Raw genomic sequence first — 19,500 nt, 5'->3', positions numbered from 1 at the left:
AGTGATAAATATATCATCCACATACACAGCAAGTAATGTAGTATGCTCCTTTTGTTGTCGGAAAAACACGGTATGGTCCGCATTGATTTGCTGGTATCCCATACCCACCATAGCCCTTCTTAACCTGTCAAACCAGGCTTGAGGAGATTGCTTCAGTCCATAAAGCGACTTCCTTAGTCTAAACACCTTGCCTACTGTTTGAATTGTACGAAAGCCTGGGGGGGATATCCATGTACACTTCCTCCATCAACTCTCCATGAAGGAATGCATTTTTTACATCTAATTGATGTAATTTCCAATCCTTTTTCAATGCTAAGGAAATAAGTGTTCTAACAGTGCTCATCTTCGCTACAGGTGCAAAAGTCTCATCATAATCAATGCCATATGTCTGATTATATCCCTTAGCCACCCACTAATCGTGCCTTGTAATGATCGATTTTGCCCTTTGGGGTCTGTTTTATTGTAAATACCCATTTGCACCCAACCGACTTCTTTCCTAGTGGTAGTGATACAATCTCCCAAGTTTTATTCTTCTCAAGAGGTCCCAGTTCTTCTTGCATAGCTGCTTTCCACTTGGATCTTCTTTAACAACCTGCCGACACTTGGGTAAAGTGATAGAGTCTAATGATGCAATGAATGCTCTATGTGTAGCTGATATGTTAGAATAAGAGATAAACTGAGCAATATCATGAGGAAAACCATACGATTAGGAGCGACTCCAGCATTACGGCGAGAGGTCCTCCTAACCACTATAGGAGGAGAGGAAATTATATCACATGTGGCTTCTGGGTTTGGGAGTTCTATAGGTATTTCAGAAGTCGAGGCAAGTCCGGACATGGGACTTGATGGCACAAGTGGCACTGTAGACGTGTTCATATTTCCTTCCTCTTGCCTCTTCCTCCGGGTATACCTTTAGCTCCCCCTCCACTTGAGTCCCAACATATGCAGGTTCCTCGTCTTCTTTTCCTTCTTCTTCCTCATTTCCGACGCTCACTTGTTTCTCAGCCAGTGTAGGGATCAACAAAGGAATTGATCCTATTTTTAGCAACCTCTCACCATTATCTCCTTCCCTCATATTTTCAGTCTCAATCAAGTCATCAAAGGCTGAAGTTACCTCTTGTTTATAATATGGCTCCCACTCTTGGAAATGCACATCCATGCTCACAAATAATCTCTTCTCCACTGGACTCCAACAAACGTACCTACCCCTTTTGTGTGGCAGAGTATCCCACAAATACACATTTCACAGCTCTAGGATCAAGCTTTCCTACAGATGGTCAACTGTCCTTTACAAAACACACACATCCAAACAACTTCAAAGGAAGGATCCCAGAGTTATCTCCTTGCAACAACTCACGGGGAGACTTCCACTCCAATACTCTAGAGGGCATTCTATTGATCAATGCAGCAGCCGTCAAAACTGCCCGTCCCCACAACTGCTTTGGTACATTCATAGAAATCATCATGCTTCTTGTTACCTCTAGATGATGTTTATTCTTCCTCTCTGCTACTCCATTTTGTGCTGGTATATATGGTATATATGGGCATGTAGTTTGATGTTGTATTCCTTGATCTGACAAGTATGCCCTAAACATAATGTTAGCATACTCTGTTCCATTATCAGACCTCAACGCCTTTACTACAACACCATATTGAGTTTGAACAAGAGAAGCAGTCAATGAAAGAGACAAAATATCTATATCCATTAATAGAACTTGTGGAATACAGTCCCCAAACATTGGAGTGTATCACATCAAACGCATGGGGAGTCCTATGACCTGAACTAACATATGAGCTTTTAGTAAGCTTACCAAATTCACATGCATCACAAACAAGTTTCTATTTATCAGCCTTTTCAAAAAGGTGTGGATACACCTGACTCAAAACCCCATAAGAGGTATCTCCCATACGTTGGTGGTAAAGCATCAACAAGTCTGCACAACTCATTTTAGACCCCCTTACATCTATTCCCTCGACCATAGATGCTAATGCTGAATCCAGCCCTTCACGATCCAAATACCATAGTCCATTATGCCATGTGCCAGTCCCAAGTCTCCGACCTGTCCCTTTCTCTTGGAATGTCACCTTGGGAATATCAAAAGAAACAACACATTTTAGTTGGAGTATGATAGAACTTATGGATAATAGGTTTACTGGGAAAGGAGCATGCAATACATTAGACAATGTCACAGAGTCGGTACATTTCATTGTACCTATACCAACTACAAGTTGTGTTGTACCATCAGCAGTTTGAATGCTTTCTGGTATTGCTAAGTGAGTATATGTGAAGAACTTGCTAGAATTACCCATCACATGCCTAGATGCACCAGAATCAATTATCCATTCTGGTGTAGAGTAAGAATATGTGTGTTACTAGTACCTTTGGCGGAATAAGCACAGGTAGCAGCATTACCCCTTTGTATGAATGCAGCTCTTTGCTTCCTCCTAAGTTTTTCTAAGAGAGCTTGATCCTCTTCGGTGAACACCACCTTAGCTCCGTCCTCTTCTTCTGCTACCATAAGGTTTGCTCGGTGACCTCTTCCACATCTTCGGCCCCCACAACCGCAACCTGTAGTTTGTCCACGTCCTCCATATTGTAGAAGTCAAGGTGTTGGATAACTAGCCGTTGGGGTTGGCTAGCTGTTTGGCGATAAATTTAATCATTCTCAACAATAATTACAATGTATTAACAAGAAAGGCTTTGTAATAATGTCTTCGGTCATTTCACAGCAACGAATTAGTAGATGCAGCAGCAGATGCTTTGTTTCCACTTATCCTTTGCAATACTACATTATATCAGGTTAAAGTCATTTGTATGTTGTCCTTCATGATTCATATGACAATGACCCATGCATCCATAAATTAAACTCATTGTTTTTGGTGTTTCATTAGACACTAGCAAATGACCTTCTAAGGGAGCAACAAAATATCATGCTTCAGAACAGATTGACTGCAGCATTTCATATGCTTATATCAGGAAATCAATTGACGACATCTCTTGATCGTGGGAATCGTCGAAGGTTCCGTGAAAATCTCTATATTTTTCTTGCTGAAGTTCGTGGTTTTCTTCGTGTGAGATAATTCCAGATATTTTATCAAATTCTTTGACCAAGATTTTCTTCATAAATTCATTCTTGTATTATAGTTGTAGAACAGTTTTGTAAGTGTCTAGGCACGAAAGAGTATTCATATGCGAGCCTATGTACAAAAATATTTTGATGGTGGTTCTTAGTAAAAACTGTAATATTATAATATAGTTTGAATGTTGTAGATCATGAATACATGCTTGGAATCTCATTTATAGATATTCTTGGTTTCAACCGACCCATTAATGTTTACCTTTGTATCCCTGGTATCCACAAGAGTGTATATTTTTGCAAAACAACTCAATAATATAACATAATGGCAGCAAGCTATGTCATAGTAGAATTGAATCATATCAATGTTGTATCTCTTATTTACTGGGGTGAGCAAGTCTAGTTTTCTCATGTGGTCACATGGAAGAGTAAGATTATTATTAATTATGATTTTACTCTTGAAGGATCTTGCTCAAAGGATGCTTTTTTGATATGCCTTGAATGGAAGATTGTCATGCTATGAATTCAATGGAACTTCAGAAGTACATGGATAATATCTCTTTGAAGTACCTGAAATAACATCATCTAGTCTCTACTCTACTGTTAATTTCATCTATCACGAATCATGGTAGCCAGTAGCACAAACTTCTTATGTATCAATCAGACTTTCAATTATATGGAGAAATTTTGAAATAATTAAACACTCTTTCTTTCTGTATGTATCTTGGAAAATGAGTGAAAGCGGATGAATCAACTGAAATGAAAAACTAGGGGTATTCATGTGTATTCTCATCAACCCTGCTTCTGCTATCTATTATGATACTCAATATCAATTAACTCAACCATTTGATTCCCTTTCACTAATATTGGTATTATTAGATTCACAAAAAGTATGGAAACAAAGGGTCAGTTCTTAGACAATAATGCTCATATTGAACATTTAGACATTATGGTTCCTGTGAAAGTTCCTTTCTGAGCATCATAAACTATTTGAGTCCTAATTATCAGAACCTTTGAGTCCTAATTATTGTGGATGTGACATCATCTATCATATTTTTTGTCTTCATTCTACATCAAAGGAAAATATTCATTGATTGATGTGGTGCATGATTTGGGTATTTCATTGCCCATTAAAAACTTTATAAATTTCTAGGGTTTTACAGCTCATTTATATATAATAGTGTGCTTAAAATATCCTAGTCAATATTTATTGATACAGCATTGAAGGTTAACTTTAGGCCTACCAACTTGAAGGTTGTATATTCAAGTCTTGAACAATGTGTTTAATGTTTTATTCATTACAATTTATTGTCACATCTTTAATTTGGAAATCATGTAAGCTACTTACCTTTATAAATCACATTCCACATCTCAAGGAGAATACCAATTTTGTGTGAATGCAATGCTATTGATAAGAGAAGATGCTATCGTGAGCCTTACATAATGCTAGTGTTGCTCATGTGCAATGGCTTCTTCTTTATAGTGCTACATATGCTTTCTTTGTTCAGTGTAACGATTTCTATACTTTATTACTATTAGCTTTAGACATTGGTATTCTTTTTAACCCTAGAGGTATGGAAATTGTAAGTTTTCATGGCATGAAGATTGAAAGGATGGAAACTTCTCTAAGATTGGATCCAATACTTGAGACTAGAACCCACAACTTGAAGTTTAGAATTAAAACATCTTTTATATGATTAGATCCACATTTAAGATTTGAATCAAAATGTAAAGGTGAAAATGACAGAAATTTTCATGTTATGAGATCCATTACTCAAGACTTGTGAAATCGTCTATGTGTGAGATCTATTGATCTAGATTCAAGTAGTGAGTGACAGTTACAAATCATAAGCTTTACTAATAAAGCTTCCCTTGATCGAATAAATTAGACTTGAATTCATTGTGTTAAGATTAAAACAATGGAAACTTTTCTTGGATTAGATCAATTCCTCAAGATCTCATAGTTTGAAGAATAGAGCAAATGGAACATTTCTACAATCGGATGCACCATAGGAATTTCAAGTGCACAAGCTTGAGGCTAAAATGCACTTCGACAGTTGGCTGGCCGATTTTGTTTTCCTTCTACAAAACCTTGACAATCTCATTTAAAAAATATGAAAAATGACAGGTTTCAAGGTTTTATACGACTTGTTGTATCAATTAGGTGACCACATTTTGTTGGGTGACACATTTGGTCGGCTGATCACATTTGGGCGACGACTTGTGATAGGTGGGGGGACTCACGAGTAGCCGAGTGACTAAGGGTGTCAGAGCCGGGTGGCTACTAACAACTTTTTTATTTTGGCATGTTTTTTCTTAATCCAAATCGGACAGTGCAGATCGCACCACGCCCTCTACTGAGCGACTTGATTCCCTCACCAGGAAGACCTCTTTATGATTTAGGTGCAAATAGACACAAGCTTCACATGACACACATATTCACACACATACATAACGTGACATATACATACATACATACATAACATGGCATATACATACATACATACATACATGACATGTATATCGACATGTCTATTATGACACAAATCATAAAGAGGGTTGGTGAGGGAATCGCGGCCACAGACGGTGCAGGTTGCTCAGAGAAGGCGCGTGCGATCTGCACTATCGAATTTCGATAAGGAAGAAGGCGCAAAAAATCTGTTCTTCAAGGAAAAAGAAAAACGGAATGTTGTGTGGTGTACTATGACGACTGGCATCGGGTTGAAGAACCTCCAATGCTCTGATGCCAAATGTTGGTGGCAAGGCCGTCAATGCGGAAGAGCAAACAACGTCTGTGATGGTGAAGAATCTGCGTATTCGAGTTAACACTAGATACGCTGTCGCGAAGATGCGCGTGCGAGCGTGCTTCGCTTGAGCGGGACCACCGGGGTCTTGGACCAAGGAGGATGTCCGTCAAGGTATTGAGAAGAGGACGATGTGAATGTAAGATTGGAGGAAGACCTATTACACTTGAGAAGATTGAAGATTGTACACTTTCAGAAGTAGATAAATAATTACAAGATAGATGCGAAGAAGAAGAAATAGAAGCTTATATTATTGATGGTGATGATGATGGTCATATCATATTGAGCCCCCCCTTACACAAGCCGTATTAGGGGTTTTATAGGTTTGTCCATGCACAAAACCATGGGCTTGGAGCCATGGTTTCTGTGCACACAGTTTTGCTTTGTGACATGCAGGAAACCATGGGCTTAAAACCGTGGTTTTGTGTACACAGTTTTGTTCGTTTGTTTCCTACGGAATACTGAATATGAGAAAGAAATATAGAATATCTAAAGCACTTCGTAGTAGCTTTAGTGGTAAGGTAATTGCCTCTTACCTTAGAGGTGCAAGGTTCAAATCCTGCTTGCAACCCTCTACATGCACTCAATGCCATTGTGACCTAGGTTTATTTATTTTCATTTTTACAAGTATTCGTGAAATGTGTGTGGATCCTCAATTTTTGAGTTTTTCTCGCACTAGACATGCCACATCACGACAACGCACAGAGAGAGAGAGAGAGATATAGGCACAAAGAAATAGGGTTTTATTTCTCATTAGCAACAACTACAAGAATTACAACCAGCAACTACTAACAGGTTACAAAGTCACTTCATATAGTGACTGTCCTAGGGCAACTGCCCTTTGTGCTATTTACAGAAATAGTCCAAACGTGGGTTGTCCAAGGGGACAGTGTGAATACGGCCATTATACACTCGTATTCGACAGGTTATGCATCACCATACTCCGCAACCATTGACGAAGACTTGGATTCGTCTACATCCGAAGACTATGAGTCGGCTTCATCCGAAGAAGAGGCAAAGGAGGTTGATCCCTTCATGTACTGTTCGGCGAGGTATTTTGCGTTCACTAGAGGTATGTATGATTTAATGCTTAAAGATTTATTGGGTCAAGTTAAGGTAACATTTGAAACATTAAGCCACTCGCAAGGGGTGCACCTCTTAATTTACATGCATGGAGGCGCATGAAGAGTCGTCTCACGCTTAGAAATGAGAATGCAATACACCTTAAGGCATCGCCTCATCTTCAGATTACGCACGTAGAAAAATGGAGGGAGATAGTATTGGCGTCACATTGTGGCGCATCGCACCGTTCTTTGACCAGTACTCTGTCAGAGTTAAAGAGACTTTGATCCAATGACCTTCGTGACCATGGGATCCCTAGTGCGTTTGTGAAAGCGGTGATTAACCAATGTGGTTGTCAAGTTATGTCGAGGTTAACTCCATCTGACATGGAGGGGACAAGTGTCGTGAAATATAAAATGTCTAGACCCATAGAAGTGATCAAGATAGAGGCACATAGGGTTGATAATACGCCCATAGATGTTCAATTGAGGTATCACACACGCTTCCGTACAGGGATCACAAGGGGTGCACATGTGACTAGGTATAATTGTCACCGATGCGGTGTGGCCAACAAGCAATATCCATGCACTCGACGTAGAAAGCATTCATCTCGATGTGGGTGTACTTTTCATGTGAACACTCGAATGAATGGTGGGGTTGACCATGGGACAGTGACCGTTTCAATATATGGACCTCATACGGGTCATGTACCGGAAAGTAGACCAGATGCGTACTATCTGCCAGTGGCCCCAAATATTATAAGTTGTTGTAGAGATGACCTTTTTGATGTTGGTTGCGCACAACATGTGGCACGGATGAGCATGCATAAGGAAGCACATCATAAGTCCAAGGCTAGTCCATTAGACCTTGTGAGTTATAGGTTCTTTATGATACCAAAGGAGGTCAATAACATGGCCAACAAGTTAAAAATTGGGAGTGCCATGTCAGGGATTGATTGGTCTTTGATGATGCAAGATGCCTATGCCCTTCGAGATCTTGGGAAGGTAGCTCATGTCCAACCCTACTTGCCTGGTGAATATGGATCTCCCACAAGGCAACCGTTCATCCTGGTGCTCCAAGATGAATGGATGTTAGAGATGTGTGAGCGATTGTCAATAAACAACTCTTGGGCAATCGACTCCACGTTTAAAACAAACCAATTTGGCTTGCCATTATATGCAGTTGTGGCCCCAAATGCCATGGGAGTTGGTATCCCATTATGGTACATGATTTGTAGTTCTGATAAGGGGTCTAACCATGAGCAAGTAGCTTTAGAAACTTGCTTGAGAGTCATATTTGCACGAATGCCCAATGTGAGGCCAAATGCCATAGTCATCGATAAAAGTTGGACATCATATAATGCCATAAGTAATGTGATTGCAACAGACCGATTATCTTGGATAGTTACAAATGGGCAAAGGTCGCAAACACATTGTCGACTTTTGTTGTGTCACTTCCACGCAAAAAAAGCATGGTTGGACAACTTGTTGAAATGTAAGTGCAACTGAGAGAAACCATCTTTATAATCAGATGTGCCAACTCATGCAATGCATTACGGAATCCACATTCAATGCCCAATGTGAGGTGTAAAAGGTAGAATATGCAAACAAGCCAGGTGTTTAGCAATATATAGAAGGAGGATGGTGTGGCTTGACATGTGTGTGGAGGAAACTATGGCCCAAATTTGGTAGAATGTTCAATTACGGACATGTTGACACTACCAATATCGTGGAGAGACATTGGCAGTTTATCAAATATACTGCCTTAAGAGGGAGGATAAACCGATCAATTACCAATCTTGTGCATGTTTTAATTGGGGACAGTCAAACTGGCATTTGCATCGAGGGTAATATTATTGAATGGTACAAGCAACGACAAGAAATATGTGAGAGTGGTAGATTTGCACCACATGCAAATTGTAGGGATCAAACAACAAGACTTAAAGAGGCCGAAAGGCTACTAGAGAGGTATGAAACTAATGATGCGACAATGCATATTGTGGACGAGCCCCGATATTGGTTTAAAATATTGAGCTTGACAAAACCGAATGTATGGTATAATGTATCGCTCCAATGTTCATATTGTGATTGCCAAGACCCTACGAGTAAATGTAAGCATATACTCGGCATCAGGATGATTATTGAGAGGCACATGCCACATCTATGCGGGTCGTTGCCTTTTATAGATCATGCAAACCCATATGCGCAATGACCATTTCACAGAGACGAAAGTGGAAACAAAGGTAGAACCAATCGAGGAGACAAATCCTATAACATCACAAATGGAGGAATGGGAATCGAAAATACAAACAGTTGAGGGGGCTATTCAATGTCTTAGGCAAGGGTTACGATCCCTCGACCGTGCAACAATTTTGGCATGTATGGAGTCCATTGAAGAAATAGGTCAGACGTTGGTGTATCACCTAGGTGCACCGAAACCAACCAATGAAGAAGACCATGGATCCATAGGGCGTAAGCAAGCAATTGGTGCAAAAAGGGGAGCATCAATCAACATTTCACAATATCTTATTGGCAGCTCCCCAAACACTTCCAAGGCACACACAAGAAAAATGCAAAGAGGCGCAAGTCGAGCTAGGAGGCGGTTGCCAATATGTGCAACAGAGAAGATGCGATGCTTGCATTGCGATCCCTTGACCTTTAGATCAAGGGACTCAAATGTTGATTGTTGCAAGAATTGTGGTCGCATCTTGCCATCATCTCCGGATGAGCCATAAGCATAGCTTGAGTGGTTTTGCAGACCAATGCATTTGGGTTTACAGTGTTTCAAGTGGATTTATGTTGATTTATAAGTGCATTTGGGAGTATGTCATATGTTGATTTATGTTTTAAGTTTCCTTATTCAAGTATGTCATCCTTTGATTTGGGTTTACGGTGTTTAAAGTGGATTTATGTTCTCTGTTTTAAGTTTTATGTTTTTTAACTTTTAACTTTTATGTTTTAATATGATTATTTGTTTTAACATAAGTATGGTAAAGATCGTCGATTTTGAATAATTTAAGGTTGGATTTTGTGACTGTTTGATATGTTATTATAAGTTTTAAGGGTAATGAACAAGCTTATTTGAAGATTTTGGTCGAAATGATACATTTGGTTGGGCGACCAATCGGTTGGGCAACCTGCAAATGTCAAGGTTGGGTGACCTAAAATGGTTGGGCGACTTGCAACAGTCAGAGTTGGGCGACCTCTAACAGGGTTGGGCGACCATCGACTCAGAGTTGGGCGACCTCTGACAACTCTTTTTTTCGCGCGTTCTTCCTTATCGAAATCTGACGGTGCAGATCGCACGCGCCTTCCTCTAAGCGACCTACACCGTCTATGGCCGCGATTCCCTCGCCAGCCCTCTTTATGATTTGATGCAGAATAGACACGAGCCATGTATATACATACATAACATGGCATATACATACATACATACATGACATGTATATACATACATACATACATGACATGTATATACATACATACATACATACATACATACATTCTCAATACAATACAAGCAAGAGAGAGAAACAAAAAGAGGGAGACAGAGTAGAGGCAGAGAGAAAACAGAGAGAGAGAGAGAGAGAGAGAGAGAGAGAGAGAGATCTGAGATGAGGCCTCGTTTCGTCTTGTTTGGTGACTCCATCACGCAGCAATCCTTCGCGCCTCATGGCTGGGGAGCTTCTCTCGTCAATTCCTACGCTCGCAAGGTCGGTACTGTTTTTCTGATTTTCTTCCATCCATAGAGGAAATGCCATTTGATCATAACCAGATGTTAGAGAGATCAGCGAACAGAGATCGTGTATTAGAGAAAAAGATATGAGAGGACAGCAATGGTGTATTAGAGTGAAGAGATGAGACAAGAGTTGTGGTATATTAGAGGAAAGAGCTGAGAGATTTACTTGATATGTGGAGCTTCGAGCTATTTAATTACTGCAGTTTCTTTTCTCTTCATATTAAGTGTGGGAAATCTTTTACGCATTTGTTTTTGCAGGCAGATGTTCTGCTTCGAGGATTCAGTGGCTACAACACACGTTGGGCTCTCTTTCTGCTTGACAAAATATTTCCATCTGTAAGGAGAGAGAGAGAGAGAGAGAGAGATGGAGTATTATCACAATAGATAGGTTTATGTTGGCGGATATGGAAATGGATCAGGGATGTTGGAATATTTGCAACTTAGCTCTGTGGGTGGCACATGATCCCTATAGCAGTTGCTTATCCCCACACAGGAATCACCTTTACTTCAACTAGTGTCAATTCTTCTGTGGGGCATCTAGTCCCCAGAGAGGAATTAATCTCATGTCTGAAGGCGGGCACCATCGTCCTAGACAGGATTTAGATGTATGCCAACACATTTTCACAGAGGAGCATAATTTATGCTAGGTAGTCTTGGCAATGTGGCTACACCATAGGAGCTGTCTTTATCTCGGCATCTTGTGTACAGAGGATTTACCTTGATGTCAGAAAGTCTCAGATCAATTGCATGCACCTGATTCAGAGAGGGCTTTCCTTTATGTCCACACCTAGTTCATAGAGGGCTAGTCTCGGTGTGCATGTAGGTGCCTTGTTCCTAGATAGGATTTACCTCTATGTCAACTAGTCTCATAGCACCTTTGAGGATTAACCTTGCTATAATGACCATAGCAATTGTAATAGATATCATCAATGGGTTTTTGTATTATTTTAAGAAAAATAAAAAGAATTTAACATTCAACTGGTGTGACCAATCTTGTTAATTTCATCTTTTTCTACTTGTTTGTTACTTATTTTTGTCTGTCAGGAATCATTGGAGCCCCCTCCTAAGCTAGTTACCATCTTCTTTGGTGCAAATGATGCAGCTTTAGATGATCGTGCCCATCGAAATCAACATGTTCCATTACAAGAGTATAAAGAGAATCTCATCAAGTTTATCTCACACATCAAGGTAGTCTGGACATCATCGTGATCACCTTCTCTGTGTGGTAATGTCACCATGAATTATTTTCCAATTAATAGTATTCAATTCTGTGGTTGCAAAATCTTGTGTATGCAAATGTTGATCCATTGATCTTTCTTGCAAATATTGTGAGTATTTAAGGTAGCACATTGATCTATTTCTATTTCACAAAACTTCTCGTCATGCTGAGTTGATTCCATTTTTTTCCTCCTTTCCAATATTCTTCTCTTTATGCTACATTTGGCCATTTTTCTTTTGCAAAGATGTTTGTGTGTTAAATTCATTTTCTTCAGATCATCTATCATAGTATGTTACTTTTCTCCATTTCTTTTTGCAATTCTTCTTTGTATGTGTAATTCTATGTTCACTGATTGATCTTCATCTGCATTGCTCCATAATGCCTACATTAATCCATGTTTCTGCCTCTATTTGTAGGGAATAAGCAAGGAAACCTGCATTGTGCTCTTAACTCCACCACCAGTTGATGAGAAAGCCTTCCAAATCCAGTCATGGTATAGCAACATTGCTGAGAAAGAGAAGAGAACACCAAAATACCCTAACATGTTGGGTATTTACTTGAATAACCCTAAGCTCTCTAGAATTCCCAGAATGCCCCTCACACCCTACATAGGGGTATTCTTGTAGTTTATTTGAAATCCAAGGATATTCCAGTAGGGGTATTCATATATTGGTGTTCTCATCTCAACGTATCTAACTGAAATGGTATTTGTTATGCAACTTTGAAACTATGGACTCATGTCTGTAATTTTTAATTGGCTATAGGAAATACTATGGCACTAAACAAGACGATATCTCCTCTAGAACAAATGAAGTGACAGGAACCTATGCAAAAGCATGCGTAGAGGTTTCCATTGAAGCTGGGGTGCCGGTTATAGAGCTATGGTCATCCATGCAAGAGAAACGAGGGTGGGAGACAACGTATTTGAGGTGAGGCCGGGTGTTTTGGTTATAAACAAAATCCACTTTTTCCCACCTTTCTTTAAAGAACATCATTTCGGCAAATATTGTGATGAAAAATTTACTTATTTTGGAAAAACAACATTGTCCGCAGTGATGGTCTACATTTGAGTGAGGATGGTAATCGCTTTGTTTTTGAAAAGCTTCAGAACGTTTTGGATGACCAAGGTTTATCATCTGAAGCAATGAAATGGGATTTTCCACAACATTCAGAAGTAAATGTTGATGATCCGTCGAAGACATTTACTAATATTATTTTGTGAGTGAGCTTTATATATAATGCCATTGTAAATCTATGTAAACAGATTTATTGGCTTATTATTATTGTAATAATTTGTCTTTGCCTAGTTATTAATATTGATATTCACTCACGACAATCGATCAATAAATGAAAATTAATTTTGAGACCTCGTCAGATGTGAAGTAATGTCATATAATATCATAAAAGTACCCTTGTTTGGTACCATGATGTAGTTCATATTGGGAACCAAAACCCTTTTGATTACACTCTGTATACAGAGGCTTGAAGGATATAGCAAGGCTTTAATAGACGTCCGAGTTAACTGCTGTGCATTATGTGGAGACAACAGAATTGAATGTGTGTGCGAGAGACAGACAGACAGACAGACAGAGATTAAATACTACTAGAGGCCAGCATTAGCACATGAGATAAATCATGAATACAAATTGGCCTATCGATTGTAAATTATGGTTACGAAGTCAAGGTTATTTGTATGATTGCAGTGATATATACCATTGTTAACTACAAAAGGCATTGTTGACTGCTTGAAGGATATATGAAAGCATGAATAGTCTTCCTGAGAGAACAGAGTAGAATGTGTGAGAGAGGTCAAGTACAAGGCTAAATTTGGCATATGAGATGCATCATGAGCACAAATTGGCCTATGGATTGCAAAACATGGTTCCGAAGTTGAGACTATCTGTTTTATTGCAGTGATATATACCATTATTGATAATTGTTATTGTTTTCAATACTTATGTTGCGAAATTTGGCCATTTTAATAGTCCTTGTTTTTAGAAATCTAATGTGTAAGGTTCATCATCACCCCACAACGCTAATGCTGCAAAGCACAAGGTTTACATTTCCACATTATTAAAACATTTGAAGAATTGAGAGGTTTATCAACATAAATCTTAGGAGTGTGAACCTTTTTGGTACATTGAGAGAATATTTGTACATATCCTCTCTCTTTCTTCCCTATATTCAGTCAACTCCTAGTTTCTATTTTCAATGTGACTGTCTATGTTGTGCATGTCATGGAGTACCACTCAAGGCATGAGTTGTGACAAACAAGCCAATGATTGCCTTGGATGGGAGTATGAATAGAAGGTTGTGGAACGGAAATGAATGCATGAGCATTGATGCATAGAAGCAACAAAAGAAGATTTTGGATTGTGAACAACCCAATCAAGGATCCTAGCTTTGAAGTGAAGGCCCTATAACTATACATTAGTTGAGGATCAAATAACAATGAATTATTGAATTAAGGTATGTTGTAGTTAGTGTAGTAAAGATATGTAAGAAAGTGGTTGACACAATTAGCAAGCGTTAATATGACGAAAGTGCTAAAGGGAGGAATAAATAGAAAGAAAATAGTAGTACTTGGAATGGCTAGCAAAGTAGCAACTCTCTTAGCTTTGTTAGCCAATTTATAATCAGAGTAGAGCTTTAGTCCTCTTGTAATTGTGCCATTGTAAATACCTCCTATTCATCAAAACATCCTTAAGCAACCAAGTGTCCATCCTTAATGAATTCCAATTAACATGTTTCCTAGCAACCAACCATCAACCATCTATTGTCGACTAGCTAAATGATACAAACATTGACAACCATGTCAATGCTATGTGACTAGACCACTACTCCTATTGTAGTGGACAATGTCAATGAATGTCATTCGGATGTTATGGGTCCACTACAAGCACACCACCGTGACACCTTAATTCTATTGTTTCACTATGCCACCACATTTATTCTCTAAGGAAAACAATAGCATCAACATTGTTCCATTTTCACCCCCCTAGAGCCTATCCTTTCTCTACTTTTGGTGGTCCTTCAAGATTTTGACTACTTTGATGACATCGAAACCAACCATGAAGATTGGTAGATTTTATATGGGTTTATGTAAAGAACTAGCATATATAGGTAGATTTTATCTCAATATGAGTAATGGAATGTATCCGACCACCTTTTCGAATCGAGATAAACATATGATCGGTAAACATAGATGTCAACAACATCAATTTGATCATTTATTTGATTGAGATTACTAAAACCTTGGTGATGTCAACCAAGTATTCATAATAAAAAAAACCATTCCTCAATCACTATATATTTCTTTTTTTTATCACAAAACCTCGATCGGTTGACGCACAATACTAGGTCAATATCATAGTGCACAAAGGTACACCACAATATGTTGTTAATTCCTAGATATATTGAGTCATCTGTTCATGTCAACAGTCACAGTGGTGGATAAAAAATCAATATCTCATTTCTATTTGAAAAGAAAATGAGCCTTATATCTAAGGAGCATCCTCAAGGTATTTAGAGGGAGGTATTCACATGAGTCGAAGTATGCAAAGAGCCTAGACATGAATAAGATTGAGATTTGAATGGAGACAAGAGAGCAAAGACACGCTTAACTATTCAAAATGAAAGGCTATGATTACATCCAATCAAAGATGATAGTTTCCTTGTTATTAACTTGGGTGAAAACCACTTCATACATTGTACACACGTAGATATGTAATGCATGACTATGAATGTGACCTTACAATCATACATTTCTCTGGATGTTATTATCTCTCCTTATCCCTTTTTAGCCCCCTCATTAACCCTTGCAATATGTCCCTTCAAATATCCCCCTCACATACCATACAACTTTCCACGCATATGTGATTATGACACTCCACTTCTCCCACTTACAATGGGTAATTCTTTCTATAGATTTCTTGGTCCAATGCCATGAAGTGGTAAGGTTCATTCATACATTGTTTTTCTCATACCCTTTCACGTCTCCTAATTCCTCTTTACCCATCTAAAGAACGTGTGATGTGCTTATGATGTTTTTGAAGGGGTTCAACATTTTACATCCAAGTGACCATTCATGTAATGTTGATTAGACCACACAATTGCTCATCTCTTAGTTCCTAATTTTCCATGAATGCCTTTTTTTGCTCCATAAGTGAAGTGAAGTGAAGTGCAATGGAGAGCTACTTGAATTTCTTTTGTTCAACTGCTTCTTTTCAACTCAATCTTTAGTTGAAAGTCTTAACATAATCTAATCTTCGGATGAATTGAGTGAACTCACTACCTCACTATATATCCCCTTTAATCCCTTGCATAATGTATAAGCAAAGAAAACACAAGCAATGAACAAACATAGCCCCATGCTTTTGGGCTGGAAATGAAACATTGATTGGAAATTGTGTAGCAAAAATATCCACAAGGTGCACAATAACCTGAGACTACAACAAGACAATACAAATAGCCTCATCCATCAAAAATGGTAAATGACAACAATGACAAGACACCATATTTTGTTTATCCAATGACAATGACAAGGCAAATTTCAATCTATGGAACCAAATCAACATATCATCTTATGTGTGAATCTTTCCTAAGAAGAGAGATTACTACTCCATAGTAGAAACTCTCCATCTGAAAATGATTCATGTATATACGTGCTCACCCTTCTTGGTAGAAATTACCTTGTCATGCTTGTCTAACAAGTCATTATCATACATATCTAATTAGTCATCATATTTCTCACAAATTAAATCATACATTGAGCATGCAATTAGTAAGTGATACTCATCCTTCACTAGGTTTTCATTGCATATCTTCATATTTGGGTGATGATGTCAAGATGCATATCTTCAACACCTAACTTGTGTGATATACTTATACACTCTTTGCATAGCTATTACCTCTATGGGGTCAATGTTTCAATCATAATCATAACCATAGTTATAAGCTAATTTGTAAGGATAATGGGTGAGGATTGAGTTATCTTAATGTTACAATGAGCAAAATGCAAAAGCCTAGGTGTTTGAGCCTATATAAGAAGGCTCGCTACCTTCATGAAGGGGAATCCCTTTTCTTTATTGTTTTGAGATAGAGACTACAATAGTCTGGCATAGCTCTAGCTTTATGCATGTGTGCCTCCTCCTTCAAACCCAAGGTACAATCCATGTTCATACACAGTGGTATGGACACCAACAAGGGACATGGATCCATCTCTCCCCTTTGCTAATGAGTTTCGAACAAACAAATCCTTCATATTTTACACCCTTGTTTACTATTTCTTCATGTTTATCACTCCTTTGTACAGACCAAAGAGTGGGGAGATAGTGGGCAACGCCCTTGGTTGACCCCCACGATACTCAAAAAGTACTTCAAGAAACCACTATCCATTTTCAATTGGCACTTGCCTTGCTCATATAATACTACTGCAATTGCTCTATACTTTAATGGCATTCCAATCTCTATCATTCTTTTCCAAAGCCATATGACCAAGGCAAGGACAATGACCACATTGTCAAAGCCACGTAGCACAAATTCATGAGCTCCTATGTGTTCACTAGAGCTCTAGGGTTACATTAAGGGAGAAAATAATACAAAATAAATACAAACACCCTTATTTTATTTGTTATACAGCAAACTTGCTCTCATACCACAACTATGACTTTACAACATAGACCATATAGTGTAGACCCACCCTTAGTGACTAAGCGAGTCCCAACTATTCGAGATATACTGAAGCGTTGACCACCTCCTAGCTTCTTTTGTAGGTTTCACACACAAGGGCATGTTTTTCCCTCGGTTTCTTCACGTGTAAGGGCTACATGTAGACTTAACCTCTAAGCTTTCACCTATGAGGGCTACATATAAACTGACTTTGTACAGTCGTCACGTTTGGACTACATTCGTGATGACACCCACCATTTATCCAATTTTTGTTCACCCCTCAAATCTTGTTTATTACATTCATAGACAAAGAAAAGACATGACCATGTGGTCTCCACCAAACCACCTCCTTGTCTATGGTGCTGATTTTGGCCAAACAACCTTTTACCAATGTTATAGTGGGGGTAAATCACGAGACTGACTTTAGGTGTTGAGCTACATGCACCCCATGTATACTCTGGCAAGTCACTCACTTGAATAGAAGTATGGTCTGCACCTAGGGGCGGACATAGACATTTGCGTAGTTATAGACATTTAAGTGGACATAAGCGCGGACATGGGCTCCTACATTCTACTGGACATAGGTTCGCTACACTCGACCGGACATGGACACTTGGGCGGACATAGGCTCGCTACATTCTTCTACCGGACACGGACATCTGAGCGGTCATAGGCTCGCTACATTCTGCCGGACATAAGACATATACGTGGACAAAGGATCGCTACATTCCACCGGACATAAGACATAACATAGGCACACGCGGGCGGACATAGACATAGACATAGACAGCCATATATCATTAGGATCGATCCCCCCTGTGCTCATCTGTCTCACAAAGCACACTCTTTTTTACCCTAATCATCATTAAGAACACCATCTGGCCCTGCTTTCCTTGTTAGGGTTGCCACACATAGTCAGTAGATTCATCAAAAATCCGTTGATCTCAGACACACATATAGATACATACATACATACATGGCATCAAAGTTGCAAGCAAATTACACATGGAAGATCTCTTAGGACATGGGTGGGGAGAGGCTTAATATAGTGTTAGGGTTATGATTAGGGTTAAGGTTGGGGTTGGGGTTATACTTCAAGTGTAGGGTTAGGGTTAGGGTTAGGGTTATACTTCAAGTGTAGGGTTTAGGACTACGCCATGGCTGAAATGTAGGGTTTACGACGAGGGTTATTAGGATTTAGGACTGAGGTTAGTACCTGCGAAGATTTTGGAACTAGGATTATTAAGGTTTTGGATCAGGGGTATTCGGATCGAGGAGTTGGGTTATTACGGTTTAGAAGTACGATTAGGAATAATGCCGGGATTAGGCTAACGGTTAATGTAGGGTTTTGCATTAGGGCTCATGCAAGATGAGGATTTTGGGATCATACAGGCTTAGGGTTTAGGCTTCCTGTAGGAAGGCGAGGGTTTAGGGCTCACAGGGTTAGGGTGTAAGCTTACGGTAGCAGGGTGAGGGTTAATATGAGAGTAATCGTAGGGTTTAGGTTGCCATAAGATTAGGGTTCCAGTTATTCAAAGCCTAGGATGTAGGTGGTAGGGTTTAGAGCACGGGTCATGGTTGGAATTGATATTAATGTCGCAGTAGGATTAGGTTTAAGGAGAGAATTAGGAGCTATACTTAATATAGAGTTAAGGTTAGGGTTCGGGGGAAATATTCATCTATAATTTGAATGACGGTGTCTTGATCAAGAATTAGGGTTCCGATTTTGCTGATAAATGGCGACAGAGCGAGGCCAATGCCCTGGGATTATGGTTAGGGTTTATTTAAGTATAAATACGAATATACTAAATGTTCAGAATTGTCTCTACGATTGTGATGATCCAGGTTAAGGGTTAAGATTATAGTGTAGAACTAGGGTTAGGGTTAGGGTTAGGATTATAGTGTAGAACTAGGATCAGGTTTAGGGATA

At 39.1% G+C, this 19,500-nt stretch overlaps 2 protein-coding genes across 5 annotated transcripts in view; both read left to right on the top strand.

Moving 5' to 3' along the window:
- The window catches only part of LOC147858711 (exportin-4 protein), a 28,437-nt gene extending 25,179 nt beyond the window's left edge, over positions 1-3,258 (top strand). For all 3 annotated transcript variants that reach the window (XM_087325404.1, XM_087325403.1, XM_087325405.1), the window contains 2 exons: positions 2,731-2,800; positions 2,893-3,258. In XM_087325404.1, coding sequence (XP_087181530.1) covers positions 2,731-2,800; positions 2,893-3,081 — 259 coding nt within the window. In that variant the 3' untranslated portion in view covers positions 3,082-3,258. The remainder of the gene's footprint in view (positions 1-2,730; positions 2,801-2,892) is intronic.
- Positions 3,259-10,499: 7,241 nt separating this feature from the next.
- LOC147858710 (GDSL esterase/lipase At5g62930-like) lies at positions 10,500-14,304 on the top strand. Of its 2 annotated transcripts, XM_087326555.1 has the most exons (7): positions 10,500-10,655; positions 10,940-11,017; positions 11,726-11,869; positions 12,317-12,393; positions 12,665-12,829; positions 12,954-13,118; positions 14,176-14,304. In XM_087326555.1, the coding sequence occupies exons 1-7, from the start codon at positions 10,557-10,559 to the stop codon at positions 14,180-14,182; spliced, it is 735 nt and encodes a 244-aa protein (XP_087182681.1). In that variant the 5' UTR covers positions 10,500-10,556; the 3' UTR covers positions 14,183-14,304. The 2 variants fall into 2 exon arrangements, with proteins under 2 accessions (XP_087182681.1, XP_087182680.1); XM_087326554.1 differs by lacking the exon at positions 14,176-14,304 and having other exon boundaries at positions 10,502-10,655; positions 12,954-13,208.
- Positions 14,305-19,500: the final 5,196 nt, after the last annotated feature.

This window comes from Azolla caroliniana, unplaced genomic scaffold (genome assembly GCF_043228905.1).
Source record: "Azolla caroliniana isolate FFs.n. ecotype wild unplaced genomic scaffold, voAzoCaro1.0.p SCAF_10, whole genome shotgun sequence".
NCBI classification, from domain to species: domain Eukaryota; kingdom Viridiplantae; phylum Streptophyta; class Polypodiopsida; order Salviniales; family Salviniaceae; genus Azolla; species Azolla caroliniana.
Note: the sequence above shows the minus strand (reverse complement) of the source record. Positions and strands in the feature narration are given on the sequence as shown.

Bases quoted from the DNA above. Each gene is read 5' to 3' on its own strand.
- LOC147858710 (XM_087326555.1), top strand. From the start codon at position 10,557: ATGAGGCCTCGTTTCGTCTTGTTTGGTGACTCCATCACGCAGCAATCC. The intron at 10,656-10,939 runs GTCGGTACTGTT...TTGTTTTTGCAG, and splicing joins TCAATTCCTACGCTCGCAAG to GCAGATGTTCTGCTTCGAGG. The intron at 11,018-11,725 runs GTAAGGAGAGAG...TTTGTCTGTCAG, and splicing joins TTGACAAAATATTTCCATCT to GAATCATTGGAGCCCCCTCC.